The sequence below is a fragment of the Humulus lupulus genome, chromosome X (genome assembly GCF_963169125.1).
Source record: "Humulus lupulus chromosome X, drHumLupu1.1, whole genome shotgun sequence".
NCBI classification, from domain to species: domain Eukaryota; kingdom Viridiplantae; phylum Streptophyta; class Magnoliopsida; order Rosales; family Cannabaceae; genus Humulus; species Humulus lupulus.
In genome coordinates, this window is record NC_084802.1 from 4,687,709 (window position 1) to 4,706,663 (window position 18,955).

At 32.9% G+C, this 18,955-nt stretch overlaps 1 protein-coding gene across 1 annotated transcript; it reads right to left on the bottom strand.

Annotated features, from left to right (window-relative positions):
- Positions 1 to 3,419: 3,419 nt before the first annotated feature.
- LOC133805832 (glutamate receptor 2.7-like) lies at positions 3,420 to 10,203 on the bottom strand. The gene is made up of 5 exons (XM_062243985.1): positions 9,860 to 10,203; positions 5,452 to 6,791; positions 4,772 to 5,084; positions 4,258 to 4,664; positions 3,420 to 4,166 (listed from the first exon to the last, which is right to left on the bottom strand). Exons 1-5 carry the CDS (start codon positions 10,149 to 10,151, stop codon positions 3,582 to 3,584), a joined length of 2,937 nt encoding a protein of 978 aa, XP_062099969.1. The 5' UTR covers positions 10,152 to 10,203; the 3' UTR covers positions 3,420 to 3,581.
- Positions 10,204 to 18,955: the final 8,752 nt, after the last annotated feature.

Sequence of the window (18,955 nt, forward strand, 5' to 3'; positions counted from 1 at the left end):
ATTGCTCAAAGATGTACTACATGCTCCTAATATTACCAAGAATTTGATTAGTATTTCTAAACTCACAATGGTCAACAATGTTTATGTTGAATTTTTCTCTGATTGTTGTGTTGTGAAGGACATGGCAACAAGGAGGGTGGTTCTGGAAGGGAAGCTTAAAGATAGTCTTTATCAACTTGAGAAACCAACCACAAAATTGGCTGCTCCAATTACTTCCTCTGGTTCTCTAAATCAGTCCTGGTTTGCTTTTAATCTGTCTTCAAGTTCATCGAGTCATGTATGCCAGCCTGTGGCTGAGCAATATTTTATTTCAATCAAAGATAGGTGGCACCAAAGGTTGGGCCATCCATCCAGTCGTGTCTTAGGCCATGTTTTGAGTCAAATCAATGTAAGAAATTGGAAAAATGAAGAAAATTCTTTTTGTGATGCCTGTCAACTTGGAAAGTCTCATGCCTTACCTTTCAAAACAAATCCATATCATGCAAAAACCCCTTTAGAACTTGTGCACACTAATGTTTGGGGTCCAACACCCATTATGTCTAATACAAATTATAGATTCTATATCCACTTTGTAGATGACTACAGTAGATACACATGGATATATCCTCTTAAAGCCAAGTCTGATGCTCTAGCGGCATTCTCTCATTTCAAGTCTCTTGCTGAAAACAAATTTGATAGAAAAATCAAATCACTCCAAACAGATTGGGGAGGTGAATTTCAAGCTTTTTCTGACTTTGTTCAAACTCATGGAATTAGCTTCCAACATCCCTGTCCGTACACTTCAGCCCAAAATGGTAGGGCTGAACGAAAATATAGGCATATCGTTGAGATGGGATTAACACTCCTAGCTCAAGCTCATATGCCCCAAAAATAATGGTGGGATGCTTTTCAAACCTCAGTCTACCTTATCAATCGGCTACCTACTCCTGTATTAGGAAACAAATGTCCATATGAGGTTATCAATGGTAGAAAACCAGATTATCACTTCCTAAAAGTCTTTGGTTCAAGTTGTTTTCCATGTATCAGGCCCTACCAACAACATAAGTTCCAATACCACTCTGTCAAGTGTGTGTATCTCGGGTACAGTGAGCATCACAAAGGATATAAGTGTTTGAGCAGTACAGGTCGTTTGTATATCTCAAGGAATGTCATATTCAATGAGAGTGAATTTCCCTTTAAAATCGGGTTCTTAAACACTCACAGACCCGAACAAACAACCTCTCTCCCAGTTACTTCCTGGTATGCTACCTTTGATGTCAATCCACCAGCAAGATCTCAAGTTGATAGCGATGACCATTTAGTCCAGAATCACTCTCAGCCATCTGTCCAAGAAGAGTCACACCATGGGCATGATCAAGAGTCTGAAGGTAACACTTCTCTCCCTGCTTCTGAACCAACTACAGCTGGCTTATCTCCAATACCTGATAGTGCAGCTGAACCGCAACATACTGAGTCTGTAAGTCCACCAGCACAACACACTAAGCTTGTTCCCACACATCCCATGTTGACTAGAGGCAAGGAAGGGATATTCAAGCCGAAGGTGTACTTGGGGCAGTCAAATTGGAAAAATATTAGTGAAGAACCTGAATCCATTGAAGCTGCACTTGCTCATCCAGGATGGAACAATGCTATGGAGGATGAAATTGGAGCTTTAAAAGGGAACAGAACTTGGACACTTGTACCAAGAAGAGCTGGTATGAATATCGTGCCAAACAAGTGGGTGTATAAGATTAAAAAAAATGCAGATGGGAGCTTCCAACGATACAAGGCATGCCTAGTGGCCAAAGGATTCACACAAAGACCGAGAATAGACTTTGGTGAGACATATAGTCCCGTGGTTAAAGCCCCTACTGTTAGAATTGTTCTCACACTTGCAGTTTCAAAATCATGGGACGTAAGGCAATTAGACATTAATAATGCCTTTCTAAATGGGACTTTGAATGAGGATGTTTTCATGTATCAGCCCCAAGGCTTTGAAGACAAAGAGAAACCAGATTTTGTTTGCAAGCTTCACAAGTCTTTGTATGGCCTTCGACAAGCACCAAGGGCATGGTTTGATAAGCTAAAGACTACTCTTCTCAGCTAGAACTTTGTGAATTCCAAAGCTGATTGCTCATTGTTCTTTTACAAAACACAAAAGCTGATTATTCTAGTGCTCATCTATGTAGATGATATTATAGTCACAGGAAATAACTCAGAAAAATTGCAGCAATTCATTCTCAAACTGAACAAGATGTTTGCCTTAAAAGATCTTGGTTCACTTCATTATTTTTTGGGCATAGAAGTTTATCGAGATCACACTGGAATGTATCTTTCACAGTCCAAGTATGTTGAAGAACTACTCAAAAGAACTGAAATGCTCTACCTCAAACCATGTCCAACGCCAATGACAGTGGGAAAAGTTCTGTCTCAAACTGATGGTGAAACTTTGGTGAATGCCACAGCCTACAGAAGTATCATAGGAGGTTTGCAGTACTTGACACACACAAGACCAGACATTAGCTTCACAGTAAACAAGCTAAGTCAATTTCTGCAATCACCTACAACAGCACATTGGAATGCAGCCAAGAGAACTTTACGATATATCAAAGGCACACCACATCTTGGACTGCATATAAAACCCTATGACAGACTTACTCTAACTGGGTTTTCTGATGCGAATTGGGCATGTTGCCCGGATGATCAAAGGTCTGTGGCTGGCTATTGTGTTTATTTTGGTGATTCACTTGTTTCCTGGTCATCTAAGAAGCAGCCAGTTGTATCTCGCTCAAGTACAGAGTCCGAGTAGCGTGCTCTTGCTCATGTTGCCTCTGAAATGGCTTGGATACAATCACTACTGCAGGAATTTGGTTTCCCTCTACCTGCTGTACCAATCACTTGGTGTGATAACATGGGAGCTAGCGCTCTCACATCAAATCCAGTGTATCACGCTCGAACTAAACACATTAAATTGGATGTTCACTTCGTTCGTGACAAAGTGTTGGGAAAAAGACTTGAGATTCGTTATGTTCCTTCTTCAGACCAAATAGCCGATTGCCTCACCAAAAGTCTTTTTGCTGCTCGATTTCAATACTTGATTGACAAACTTGGAGTGGTGGCATCCCCACTCAGTTTGAGAGGAGGTGTTAAGAAATGATCATATTTTCTCAATCATACTAGCAGGGTCATTTTAGTCCTTTGGTGTATTGTACTGTGTGGTCCAGCCTATTATTATGTAATGATTTTTCTCTATCAATTCTGGTAGAATATTCTCCAGGTTGTTAGAGGTGCATGGCATACGTGTAATTGCTTTTTGTAATATTCCAGATCCTTCCAATTCATGCATTGTACTATATATATACATATAGTAAAAGGCAGCCTCTGCATTGAGTTGAGCAGAGCATTTTTCTCCAAAATACCAGTAAATTTAACTACCCAAATCTTAAAGAATAACAATTAATCTCTTGTAATGTCATGGGAGTGTGAGAATTTGCATGTATATCAGAGTTATATCTACATGTAACATGATTATATACGAATAAAAAATCCTACCATTTTAAATTGAGGTAGAGTTCCATCATTACTAGCATAATATACATAATCTAAGAGTTGTGATTCTCCCTCGAGTCTTGATTTGGGTAAGTAACCTCTACAGCTGAGACTACAACAGTCTCTTGATAAGTTGTTTGTGTACCATTTGGGTCTGGAGAAGACGATCCTTGCTCCCTAAACACAAAGCTTGAATTTGCATGGACTGAGAACCCTGAAGGACTTGGCGGGCAGTTGGTGTTCGGCGTTGACAAGTCAATGACGCTTCTTTCTCCGACTTCATTCTTTCTAAAAGTGTGCGAGCTGAGGTCCTTTTCGTCAAATGTTCTAAAAATGGCCACAATTCTCCTCCAAACTGATGGTTCTGCATCGGAGTTCATCAAGAGATTCCTTTGCTCATAGAGGAACATGACAGCATATATGACAAGCGCCAACGATGAAGCCACACCTGCGATGAGGAAGAGTCCCCAAAAGCTTTCCAGCCCAAGACTGTTGGATGAGAACTTGTTGTTGAGGTCTACACAGTTGGTGTCTTTCTTGAACCACAATTCTTCTATAGCCTTCATTTTCTTTCCTTCAGTCACTTCCAATATTGCCCTCGAAATATCTTGAACAAGAGGCGAGCCTTTCGGAAAAGCCTGGGATATACATGTTGAGAATAATCATATATGAGTTTATATACGAGACAAATGAATACATATGTTGGTAATAAAGAAGTAGAGGTCTTACAAAAGCAAAGCCGTCAGCTTTGAATGTTGGTTCAACCATGGTAAACTTGGAGCAATATTTTGCCATAAAAAGTTTCATGTAAGGTGTTTCATCAAAAGCAGCAGCAATCCCATTGTTTTTACTCCCATTTGCAAAGAGTTGGTATAAGTCTTCTGGAGTGTCATAGATCACAAATTGGTGATCTTCAAACCCCATTTGTTTCAATATTCCTTCTATAAAACTACCTCGTTGAAAGCCAACTTTCTCCTTGTTCTTGAGGAGCTGGTTCACATCAGTGATGGTTGGTTGGAGTTGTTGGACTGTTAAAAGCGAGGTCAAACTAGCTGTGTAACTTTGGGTGAGTATGAGTACTACAAAGCACCATATAATCACTACAAATCTTGCCAAGTTACTCACAACTCTTTCCTCTGTAAATTTATTAAAAAAAAAACAAAGCACAACAAAAAGAACATGTTAAGTCCTTTGTAAAAAAGGTTATGTTTTCAACTTGTTCAAACAATCACAAGGAACTTACTATGTGCAAAAACCATGGTTGAAAAAGAGTACCAAAAGCTTGTTCCAATTTGATGATATGGAGGGCCACGAAAGTCCTCATTTATTCGGTGTTCAAGAACCCATACTACAAACCCAACAAAAATGAAAAAACAACCACTTGTTACCCAAAGATCCCAAGTCAAAGGCTTCAAGAATGCCCAAGCATTGCCACTTCTATCATCCTTGATTGGTACTATCATGTACACACCAGACTCAGTATATGGCAATGTAAAGTCCACGTACAAGGACCTATTTGCTCTAATGGTTATGTCCCCAACTGCAGCATCCAGTTTCTGCCAAATATGAGCCATTAAAATGCTGAGTAAAAACACTCCAAAAGGCAACAAAGAAGAAGCTATCTTTAAGGACAATTCTCAAAGAAGAAAACTCTCTCTAGACAAGTCTCTCTATTTCTCACTAAGAATGATTTCAAGTTTCAACAACCAACACGTGACTAAGAACATTTATTCTCCTTATATAACATCAAGAAAAAAAACAGCCAGTCTTTAACTAACTTCAACCAACTTTATCCAAGAAAGAAAACTGTTAATTGAATCAACTTCCAACAAAAAAAAATCCGTACTTGTTTATATTTAACAGTAATGTACTAAGATAAAAAGGCAACAAAAGTAAGAAACATAAAAAGTTTAAAGCTTTTACCCCATCAAACACTTGGTAGACAAAGTCGTTGTATGTGCCAGCCCTACTGCCATCGGCATTAGCAAAGGGAACATACTCGTACGAAACAGAGTAAGGCAGTGCTTCCAAAACGGCCTTGAAAACATCGATACTGTAACCTGTAACAGAATCATTTGAGAAAGGAAATGTCACATTCACAAACTCCCTAAATCCATGTTTAACCGGGACCCCAATTCGCAACTTCTTCCCATTCGTCGGGATCTGCCACCCCTTAGGAGCTGAGGTCGAGTCACCAGGCCATATTATAGGCGCCAAACTGGTATTCAAAGCAGAGTATTTGGTCTTATCTACCGAGCCCAACATTCTCTCTAGTCCATTCTCAAGCGTCCAAAACCCAACCTTTCTTTCACCACTTCCATTCACGTTGATGATCTCAATAGTCGAAGTTTGCAGCTGCCCATTAACGAGTTTAAACTCACCCGAAAGCCCTTTAAACGTCATCTTCGATAACGCTTGAACAAGTTCCGGACCAGTCTGAGACACCCCAAACGATCCCAAATCAGTAGAGTTGTTATCACTCGAAACATTCACCCTTTTGAAGCTAAAGTTCGATGCTTTCCCAATCTCCTCAACTGCCTTGGCCAATCCGTAAACGGCGTCGTAAGCCCAAAGCCCAAAAGTCACCAAAGGAGGGTTAACAATGGTGGGATTTTCACGTTGAAATTTTTTTCTCCAACGAACCGCAAAATTCTGAAGCTCCTTCGTTTTAGGGACATGGGTTTTCAACCCCAAAACTCCTTGCATAGAATCGAGAACAGTTGAATTGGCTGAGCCCAGAAAATCAGCAACCCCATCAGTCATTATCCAAACATAACCATCAGCCATCATACCAATCTTCTCGGCCATGGCAAAGATTCGATACCCAAGAGCCGGCAACATATGAAGGACGAAGACCCTTGTCTGCATTGTCATGAGCTTGTAGAGCTCGGCTGAAATGTGGTCGTCTGTGGCGGTCGGAGGGATCACACTCCGGTACGGTACTTGGGCATCGACGTCTTGTAAAGCATCGGTCAAGTAAGGAATGATTCCCTCGCCGTGCTCGTTGTCGACGTAGATGGGCACTACTTCTCTCCATCCGAAAGCTTTGACGACGGCAGCTATGGCTTCCACCTGAGACGAATCGTTTGCGGCTACTCGGAAGAAGAATGGGCTTCGGAGAGAAGTGAGAGATGGGCTTTTTGCGGAGAATGTTATGATGGGAACTTGGGCTTTGTCACCGAGTTCGATTACGAAGTGGGTTTGCATTGATGTTTCTGGGCCTAGAATGGCTTCGACTTTAACATTTTTTATTAGATCCAAAGCTGTTTCAATAAAAGAAAAAATTAATATGAAGAATTTAAAATTTCATGTACAATTTATTTAATATATGATAAATAATATAATAAATTTAAAATTTCAAGTAAAATAGTTTCAATAGAAAAATGATACGATAACAAAAATTAGCTTATTATATCCAAAGCTGTTTTGAGAAAACAATAATAATAAGCATATAATAATTTACACGCAAATTTTAATATACATGTACTTAAAAGAGGGGATAAGTATAGTCAATTTAGGTTAATAATATAAATAATTTGTATTTATTATTGAAGTAATTTTGAAATAAAATTATAAGAGTACTTAAAATGCACTAGAAATAAATCGGTTTCTATATCTAAAATCTCATTAAAAATGTATTATTTCTAAAGATGGTCCAAAAATAATATAGTACAAAGCTATATATACATATATATATTTTTTTGAGGAAATATTACAAACCTAATTGCCCTATTGGTTAATGCTTGTTAAACGATTTTAATTAATAAATGCGTTTATTATTATTTTTTCTCTTCTTGGTTTGAGAATCGTGACCGTTGACTTTGTGTATTTAATTATATATATATTTTTTTTACTTAAATAATCTACAATATCTTAAGTAGTTATATGTGGTTAAGTGCATGTTGGCTTTTATAAGGTTTTTTTTGACGACTTTTGTCAATATTTGGATGAGTTTTAAAAGTGATTTATTGGAGGGTTGTTAAGAAAGCATATATCCACCTACTTCTCTATATAAAAATTAGAAAGAAAAAAATATATATTTTGAAATATATTTCAAATCTTATTCTTGTATTATCAAAGCAAAAACAATTATAATTTTATTTTATAATGTTGTAATATATCATTTTTCTCATATGAGATGGCCATAATATTATTATTAGAAAATAGTCAAACAATTTTACATACTAATTAATGAGAACTTCAAATTACACAAAAAAATCATCTTCTACAAATTTAATGTAACTTTATTACATTTAGACCATATATAAATATATCTAAAAATAAAATCCAAAAGAGAAAATAATATTTCAAAAAAATATATAATCTAATTTTAGCAAAATTTTATCCTATCAAATTTTATACTTTTTATGAATGGACAAGGAATAATCGTGAAAAGCCAAACATATCTTTGAATTGCTTATATAATGTTTTGAAGTATTCAAATTTCTTTAATCTTCTTAGCATATTTTTAATAAATAAGAAAATCACAAAGACAGGTGGACTTAATTCAGGACTTTATATTATAGAAAAATCAAGATATTAATTATTTCAAATAAATATCAATATTTATTTTCTAACATACATCATTTTCAGTAAAAACATAAATAAAAATATTATATGTGGATATAATATTTTTATATCTTGTTCAAAAGTCAAAGTCAATGTAACGTGCTACTATTCTAACCGTGTAGATATAAGTAAACCAGATCGATTCTTCCATCCTGGCATGGAATATGAAGTCCATATTGTTAGTCCAATTACGGCTAAGTAAGAGTATAAGTATAACAGGTGTTATTCAAATTTGACTTCTAAATTTTAATTTATATATATATAGACACTTTATATACTTGGATATTTATACACGATTTGGCTATATATATATATATATATACAAGTTGGGAGAGTTAAGAATCAATTTAAGATATGAGTATTCATTGGATCACATCTCATGTTTTTTTAGGTCTATATGATGTGATCAAATTATTAATTGGATGTTGAATTTTTATAACCAAACTAATCAAATTAATTTGTTTCAACCGATCCAATCTGATCAAATTATTCATTGAATTAAATTGGTTTTATCCATTGAATATGTCTCCTTACTTATTTTTTATTGGATTGGATCCATCCAATATATTTTAGCATTTATTTAGCTTAATTTGTTCAATAATTCATAATATTACAAATAGAAAGAATAACTTGTTCAAAAATGATACAATACCATACAAAAATACAACATACATTATAAGCACAATCCTAAATAAATAAATATTTTTAAATAAATATATATATAAAATTGGATCGATTATTCGATTTTATTAGATTTTTGTATATATCATCTAACAATCGATCCGATCCAATTTGGATCTTCAAAATTCGATCCGATCTAATCATAATTAGATATCAGATTTTCGGCAGTCAGTTGTATCGGTCGTTCTTATTGGATTTGATTATTTTTGCATACCCCTAATCTACCTAATCTTATTAAAAAGAAATGCTAAGAGATACCAGTAATGTCTAACACCATATGAAAGTGACATTCCGCTAATCCAATATGAGGGGACCACACGATTTAATTTATTAATTAATGTTAAGTATTATTAATCAATCGTGAGGTGTCACTTCATGTGGTGTTAGATAACTCACCTTAAGGTGACAAATAACAATATTTTTTATTAAAGCGAAAAAATGCACTAAAAGTAATACTAATAATTAGTTAAACTACATTATTTTATACGGTGGGTGTGGTATGTACATGAGTATGTGTGTATATATAATTGTTTATTTAAACTTTTTATATTCATTATTTTTATAGAATGAAACATTATGTATTTTTTAGTGTAATTATTTACCATATTCCATGCTTCTAGAAGTTAATAATTAGTATGTTATTGAATCTCTACTCACTTATATATAATAAGATTTATGATATATGCATTTAAAATATACACAAAAACATTATATACACGTTAATATGACGGAGTTTATCCTAGCCATGCACATATTATTACTCTATTAATAAATACACAGACATACGAATAAGACATACAGAAAAACACTTTTTGGTAATATCTACACTTTTTGTGTAAAAAGATGACGAAGTAGTTGTTTCATTCATATATATATATATATATATAATTAGATAACCGATATACCGATATATACAATTTATTATCAGAGCGAACAAGCATATACACAATTTAATTTGACAGAATCAAATGCTTTAACTCAGTCGAATTTACTATGCAAGAAAACTAGGTCTTTATTATATATATAATATAATATATTATGTGAAAAGACAAAAAGGGTATTGAGGAGAGAAGTGAGTGACCTGAAGCAGCAGCTTCAACGACGTCGGATTTGGAGTTCCTGGTATGGAGGAGAAGCCTGGTTGTGAAGCCAGGATTGAAGCTGTAGAAATCAGAAAGAGCCATATTGATGCAGCTCAGCCCCATCTTCCCAAAATCAGTCTCCAAGTTCAGAATCACCCCAACTTTCACTCCTATTATTTTCCCACCATTACTACTCTTCTGGGCCAACGACATACTCGGAAAATTACAAAGCAAGAACAACAAAGACACAGAAAAAACGACAATCTCTGGGATGTCGTTCTTCCTCATCATCTTCTTTGTTTGTTTGGAATACTGTTTTGAGTTTTTGAGTACTTGAAAAAATAAAGTAGGTTTTGGTTTGATTCGGAAATGAGAATCAGACAACTCTAAACTTATTCATACATATATATATTGCTTATATTTATAGTAATAATATTAATTATTTCTGAAAATTCTATAGGCTGCCATGTTTGATATATATAATATTTAGTGATGACACTATTATTGTCCTCTATTACGCGACCCAGACTTGTTTATATATATATATATATATATATATATTATATTATAATTATTTGTATATGTATTTATGAGTTTTGATCGTTTACCTTGACCAAATCAAAGTTACAATTTGTTTATATATGTATCGATTGGGATATATATCCCATTTTCTTAACCGCCTAAAGAGACAGTAAGGACCTGGACCATATAAATATATATATATATAAATATAATTCCACCATGCAAATTTCGGCTGCATTGAAGTCTAGTCTTGATTTCTCTTCTACTATTCAAGTGTTGATCATTAATCACAAGTTAAACAGTTTATATTTTATATGGATGTTTTTTTAATATAAATTATTAAAATTTAGTCTTTTACTTTTATTACTTTCGTCTTTTTCAATGGTTCATAAAAAATAAAAAAAATATTCTATTAGCTGTGTTACATTTTAGTTAAATATTTATGTTAGTTATATTAATTTTTCTTGCTAAGTTTTTTATTTTGCTAATAGTTATAAATATAGTTGTGTAAGAATCGGTATAAATGACACATTTACATACTTGACATGACAACTATGATCTATTTCTAACATTTTCGAGAGGCCTACGCCCCCATATATGATCATACCAAATATATATACTATTACTAATATAATAATAGGGAGACACTCAACGTATCCAATTTTTTTGCAATATTGATACATCTTTTTATTTTTATTTTTAGTATCTGGAGAAATATATTCCCAAAAAGTTTTATATGACGATGTACATTATAGTTATCTAGAACATCTTACAAATTTTCAAGAAATTCTGAATAAATTATGGTACCAAAAACAAGGTCTAAACTGTCTGTTGTACTTGTGCATATTTTTTTGTGTACGCGTGTAAACTTTGACAGTTTGAACTCTATTTTCGACTTTGTAAACTATTCAGAATTTCTTAAAAATTTGCAAGATATTCTAAACACACCGTCATATAATTTTTTTTTTAATTATATCTATCAAGGTGCTGAAAATAGAAAAATGATACACAAGTGTTACAAAAAAAAAATGCGTTATAGTCGTTGCCTATAATAATATTACTAATTAATAAGTAAAATAAAAAGTTTTTTTAATCAATCTACAAAAGAAAATCAAAGGGCAATAAGAAAAAAAATATTATTAGCAGAGGCGAGGCAATTATAGTTAAATAACTATTTCATCATGTGTTAATTAATTAGCTAATCATTACACAAGTTTGAATAATAATACAAATAATAACCTTCTAAAAAAAAGAGCAGATAACAAAGAAAATATTGAAATATCTTAGCAGAGACCAAACGAAAATAAAAGATTAAAACCATTACATTCACAGAAAGAAAAAAAAGAAATGAATAAGGTTGAGAATAGATTACTTGCTAAGCAAGTGATATCGACATTATTGATCCAATTGTACACTACTTGGTTTTTCTTCATTTTTTCTTTGTTGATGTCCCAAAATTCAACAATCTAGCATCTTCTATAATTCGTAGTCTTCCTTGTTGATTTCCCAAAATTCAACCATTTTTTTTACATGTCGAGCAACAAATTAATTTGTGAACTATTCTCCATCTCATCACATGATTAAGCAATAATTTTATTGAGTTGAACTCAATACAAAATTAAGCAATAATTTTATCGAGATACAAAAGTCTATGTATGGGTTTATGACGACAAAATTAAATTGTGTTAATGTGTGTGGTCATAATAAGCATATATATTTTAGTAACTACTCTTAGAAAAGAGGTGGTCCCAATATATTTTCTTACTTAGAAAAACTATGTCAACTCTTTTCTTACACATTGTTTTTAGCAATTGGGGACGACATTAGTGAATAAACCTATAACTTGTTTATAATAATACTATTTCGAATCCCTTTGACATAAGAAATTCTGTTTATGAAATATTAAGGGAAACTACTTAATTTATTACTTAAGAAGGAGATAATGATACATCAATTTTTTTTAATTATATATAGGGTATGAATACGGTATTGCCATATTTTCTTGCCAACACCGGTGTTGACATAAGTTGGTTTCGGTATTTAGATAATTATAAATTCTAATTTTCATTATGACAGTGTATATTGTAATCATTTAGAACATCTTACAAAATTTCAAGAAGTTTCGAATAATTTATGGTACCGAAAATAATATTTAAATAGTTTATTTCACTTGTGCACTAAAAAACAGATACGAGTGGAAAATTCAACTGTTTAAACTTTGTTTTCGGCACTTAAATTATTTAGAATTTCTTGAAAATTTGTAGAATGTTCTAAATGACTACCTACATTGTAATTATAGTGAAAAATTATAATTTATAACTATTCACGTGCCGAAACTAACTTTATAGATCACTATCAACACCGTAATTTTACCCTATAGATAAATATTTATAGATCATTCTCTTTGAGACTGACAAGAAAATCTATGTAGTGCATCATATATATTCCAAATAAAGATTGCTATTGGGAATTAGTCCATAAACGAACATTCACGTAATAATCAGCTAGACTAGTGGAGCCAAATTTCTTATTATCAAGAACAAATAAGAGAAAACTTTTCAAAGAGTATTAACACCAAATTAATTTAGATGATCGAATTTTCGAGGAACGATCTTTAGATGTGACAAGTCAACTATAATTCAAGAGACTACAGTGTAATCCTGACTTCATCTATTTGTCTTCAATTATATTTTTATTTTTTTTCACTATTTTCTTAAGTAATAAGGAATAATATATATATTTTTATATGTTACTGACGCAACCTAATAAAATAAACAAACTACTAATTGAAATAATATATAGTTAGCAATTACTCAAAAGAAGTAACAAATTATTAATTCTTGGGGGAACAAGCTAACTTAAATAACGATTAATAGACGTATAAAGATGATTTTGAAATGTTACCTAAAAAATTTGGAATATATTCTTTTCGTCATGCTTTAATTAGTAAGATTTAGAAAGCTTGATCTTCACACTATTCTGTTATTATTGTATTTTCTTATATGTTGGAATGGTACTGAGTCTAATTAAGTTTTCTTTAAATTGGATTATTTTAATAACAACAAACACGAAATAATATAAGATTATACTATTTCTGTCTCAAATAATAATAAGAAAGTTTCATGACTAAATAGCTAATAGTTTCATAAATAAATAACTTATACATTAAAGTAATAGAGGGCTTTGGAGGGCAGTTGTTGGTATTAGTATACTACTCTTTGAGTTGATTATTACTACTCTTTTTAAAATGCTGTGAGCTGAGGTTTTTTCCACGTAGTTTTTGAAAATGACTCTTATTCTTCTCTCAAATGGATAGTTGGAATATGGTGGTGTTTATTTGAATTATTTTACGTAATATTAGGTTTATCAAAATATAAAATCTAAATAGATAATGAGACAAAATATATCATACAAAATAGTATAATCCCATTATAATTTCCTTTCCAGTTTTTTCTATATATTCAATAATGTTCGATTGTAATCATTTTACGTTAGTTCGGCATATGCAAAATTTGCATGATTCTTTTCTAAAATCCTATCGTGGAAGAGCGCTGTAGTTGATAAAAATATTAATAAAAATATATTACTCCTTCTAAATAAATAACATACATCAGAAAATCGTAAAGAAAAATCAGAGATATATATCTCTTTTATATTGGAAATTTTTTTGTTTTAAAGGTTTTTTATTTTTTATGTTAATTTTAATTAATATTCTTATATTTATCTGTAGATTGTATACATGATTTAAACTTAAATAAAATTAAATAAATAAATAATTAAACAAATTAAAATAATAATTTTTTGAGATATTTTAGAATAATAATTATTTAAAAATAATAAAACCATATATTTTATAACTTAAATAAAATTTAAACTTAATATTATATTAAACATATAGTATATAATTTTTATTATCACTGTCAAATTAAAAAACTAGAACAAATATAAACTTAAATAAAAATAAATTAATTAATTAATTAACATATGATATTTTATGATTATTTAAATAATTAAACCATATTTATTTAAAAATAATAAAGGCATACATCATTTTTTTATCTTATAAATTTGTGTGATAGTTTTTTTTTATCAAATAATTGGAACTCTTTTTCTTCATCAAATTCACCAAAAAACATTGTGAGATACATTAGAAATTAAAAATAGTTGATGCATGTATACTACTGCCTACACTATAACTTTTTCTATTGTTATTTTATTTCTATTATTAATTGCTTTTTAAATATTATTGTATTATATATATATGTCAACATTGTGTTTAGATGTCATATATATATAAATTATTGATACAAATATTTATATATACTATAGAACTATAATTTATTTTTTTATATATATTTAAAAAACAGCAAATTTGTTTTTATTAAAATTATATACAATGTTTACAACTTTAAAATTAAGTAAACATGCACAATGATTCTAACTAGTATATATGTATAAGACAATTCTTCTATAGGGGCTTCACTTTAAGCCCTACCGGTAGGGCTCTCAGTGTTTCTCGACCCGTGAACAGTTTTCGGCACGACTTTTTTTTATGACCGTGTATATTGTAGCTATTTAGAGCATCCTGCAAAGTTTTAGAAAATTCCAAATAGTTACAGTACCGAAAACTAAGTTCAAACATGTTGTTTTCCACTCGCATAAAAAAAATTAGTCACGCGTTGATTAGTACTTAAAAATGACATTTTACTAAGCTTAAAGCATAAATTAAATTAAGTTTTAATTAATATTTCCTTAAACTTATTTTGATATATTTCTTTAAGGGAAGATATTAATTTTAATTTAATTTGTATAAAGTATGGTGCATTATGACATTAATAAAAGCAAAAGAAAAGAAAAGGGAAAAGAGAAAAGAATCAAGCTGAAAATGGCATTTTTAAAGAGTATTTAGTTGTTTTGCAGCTGTCCCAATTGAAGAAAAGGCCCAACCGCCTGGAGCCCACCACAAGTCTGGCCTCGCCAGGTGTCTGCGCCCCAGCGTGCCACGAGTCCCAGCACTAACGCCTGCCACCTGCCTCTTTTCTCCTCGCGCCACCTGTCTGCCTGCTTCAGCATCACCAAGGCCTTCAGCTGCCCACGAAGGCCCTTGCCTCCCTCAACCCAACGTGACTTCTTCAGCACTTCCAGCCAGCTTCTCCCAAGCTTCTAACGTGACCCCAGCTTGAGGACACCTGTCTTCCAAATTGGCTTCAACAGCAGCAGCCAGCCCAAAGTCACCCTCTTCCAATTGACACGCAGGCCCAGTTCGGCCCAAGGCACCCTTCAGCTTTCATTCCAGCCAGCCCAAAGTAGTCCAGCCCAATTTGAAACCCTCCCAGCAGCACGCCTACGTGGCACTCCCTCATTGGTTGAAAATGGGTCAAAACCCTCTTGTGTCACCAGCCATGTTTTGTAGGTATTGGGCTTTGGAAATTGCTATTTTGAGCTTTTAAGCTCATGTTTTTGTGGTATTTTAGAAAAGGAGAAAATGACCATACACCAAAATAGCTAGGTTAATATTAATAATAAAATTTGATTTTATTATTAATATTTCAGATTTATTTTGTAAACCTCATTTTGTTGTTTAATTTTTTTTTAGTCATTCTCTCCATCTATAAATAGGGACACTTTCTTCACATTTGGTATGTAATTTTTAGAGTAGAGAAACTATAGCAAAATTTTCACTCACTTTCTTCTCATATTTTCTTCTTAGAATTTTGTGAGAATCATGAGCATAATGGCCTAATCTTCCTAGGAAGGTTAGGGATGATTCCATATGCAAGTGATGTTATTTTGCTACTTTGATTTACTATGTTCTTAATGTAATATATTTGAGTTATTTATGTTCTTTCATCTCTATCTTTATTTTGTTATCTTTATTTACTTATGCTAATAGTATATAGGATTAGTCATGCTCTTTCTATGTGCTTCTAATTAGTAAAAGTAATATTGATACATAATTTTATGTATAATCTTCTATTGCACTATTGCCCTTGGGTATTTTGTCATTTTTAGATTTTTCATAAGATTAACATTGTGCTTTTAAAGTAAAGAACTTTATAACTTAAATGGACTTTTGTTAGAAAAGAATATGGACTTTAATGTTAGATTTTCCAAGTAAATGTTGGGATGTGAACTATTTACTTGTGTATTTTTGTAAATCAAGTAACCAAGTAACTAAGCAAGCCTATGGATGATTCTTGAAACCTTTCCATTTCTCAAACTCTTGATTACATCTTACATTTATCTCACCTATCTCACTTTATCATTTCATAAAAAAAAAATACAATACCAAAATCTCAAACCTCTTTCCATTTACAATTTTATTTATTTCTTGTTACTAACTTTTTGTGTTATTTTCTACTAATCTTTTGATTTTAGGTTACCTCCTTGTGGATCGACCGCCCGATTATACTACAACCACCGCTTAGTGGTTGTCACATTTTGGGCGTTAAACACACGTGCAACAACATGTTTGAATCTAGTTTTCGGTATTGTCACTACACCAAATACCCATTTTTATAACATAAAAATATAATACTTTCGAAAAAGTGTTATGCTATACTTTTATATATATATATATGTGTGGTAAAAGGAAAAAATGGCGGTAATTTATTTGGGAGCCCGCCTATAATAAAAGTTGTGTTTTTTTTTTGTCAGCAAATTCATTTTTTCCTAGCCCGAATATAACTCCCCCATTTTCTTCTTCGACCACAGTGTCCCCAAAGTCAATCCCAATGGTTCGGCTTCAAATCTCCTCCATCCCTCAAATCTCCTCTCTCTCGTCTTTCTCTATCTCTCATTCTCTCCGTTTCCAGTCAGTCCTCCTCTGACCCATCTACGCCTCTCCCTACTTCGAAATCTTCCATTGACGCAATACCCACCATTAGAATCAACCAGTCCCTTCTGAACGATGACCCTTTTATGCTCTGCGTCGTTTGCAAGGACCAGTTCGAGCTTGGCATTGAGGCCAAGCAACTTCCCTGTAAGCATCTCTACCATCCCTAGGAGGCACGATCTTCTGTTTTTCGCTGGGAATGGTGGTAGCGGCAGCGTTCAGGGCTCATTCTTTCCCAACCAGATTGCGGAGGTGGGGACAGAGATAGAGATGGAAGCGGTCTCCAGTTGTTCAGTTGCGGGTAGAGCTCGTATAAATGGTGAAGATGGAGGGTTGAGTTTAAGTCCCGGGGTCATTGAGGAGGGTGATGTTGCCATTTCTGAAAATTTGAGGTCTGTACTATTTCTTTAGCTACTTGAAATTGGGTTTTGGAATCTTGATTGGTGTCTCAGTTAGGATTATTGAAGAAAAGGGTAAATTAGATCTTGGAAAAGTCTTCAAGAAGGACTTTTATAAGACTCAATAAATGGAAGTTTACTTCGTTTTGTAGGAATTCAGTGGTTACCAGAGGGGTTTCTACGTTACCAAAGATATGGGGTGGTACATTTTCTCCTACTCAAATCTGGGCTCAGCTTCCATTTCTGGGTCTCCCTGTAAGTATTTCTATATAGATATATATATTTATATATATATAAATACAAATTTTTACAGGAATTAAATTGAATGCAGAATCATTGTACTAATCTTGGACACGCTTTGGGCATAGATCTCCAATTTGTACAAGATTGCATTTTGTTTAAGTGTGAATCATTTGTGATTATGTACTTTTGTTTAATTGGGTAATTATTTGTTTTATCTTAGTCACCCTGAAATATGAACATGAATTATTTTATAATTTACTAGCTAGAATCAGATCGAACTGCAAATAAAGTTAACTGATGAACTATCAAGAACCATATCTTGTCAATTTGGTTTAGGCTCTCTATGCATCATGGTATAGGTATTTATATTAGTTTTTGAAGAGAAAACTATATATGTTATTCTAAGTAATGACCTACATATATAGCATAAAGCAATATAAGATTCTGTATAGTTATAGAGTTGTCCCTTGACTACTTATTTTTTTTTCAAGAGAAATATAGTTATTTTCCTCTTCTTGCTATATAGTTGTAAAAACTTATATTATCTCATTTATCATATATGTTGACGCGGTTCTTCGTCGACAGGTAATTAAGATAAGGAGAGAAAGGGATTAGTGCTGAAAGTAGAACCGTCACAGATATGAAATCTTAGAGGATGAACTATGTGACTCAAGACACGTTTTTAAGTGGTTCAAAGGTTAAAATCCTTCTACTCCACTAGTCAATATTATTGATCTATTCTGGGTAATTGATTACAAAATATATATCTCTTTTGAGACTATTTTTTCCAACCCTCATCAACTCCCAGGGTCCCCATATTTATAGGAGAAGGCACCTGGAAGTTGGTAAGGAGGTCATCTCGTGACCTTCTTAGATGTCATATCAATTCTGTGACATTCATGATTAATTCCTAAACCTGACACATAAGTATGGTCAAATCGATAGGTAAGGAGATAATGGGCCGCACGGCCCAACCCAGCCGTGGGTGTCTGAATACGCACGTTCCTGCTGCGTGTCCGAGAAGTCAGGGAGATATCGGACACGTGATGTCAGATATAGGCACGTTTATCTTGCGTGTGTTGACTTTATAAAGGGTC

Excerpts from the sequence above, each read along its gene's own strand:
- LOC133805832 (XM_062243985.1), bottom strand. The coding sequence starts at position 10,151 with ATGATGAGGAAGAACGACATCCCAGAGATTGTCGTTTTTTCTGTGTCT. Across the intron at positions 6,792-9,859 it reads CGTTGAAGCTGCTGCTTCAG|CTTTGGATCTAATAAAAAAT; the intron begins GTCACTCACTTC and ends TTATTGAAACAG. Across the intron at positions 5,085-5,451 it reads TCTACCAAGTGTTTGATGGG|AAACTGGATGCTGCAGTTGG; the intron begins GTAAAAGCTTTA and ends CATATTTGGCAG.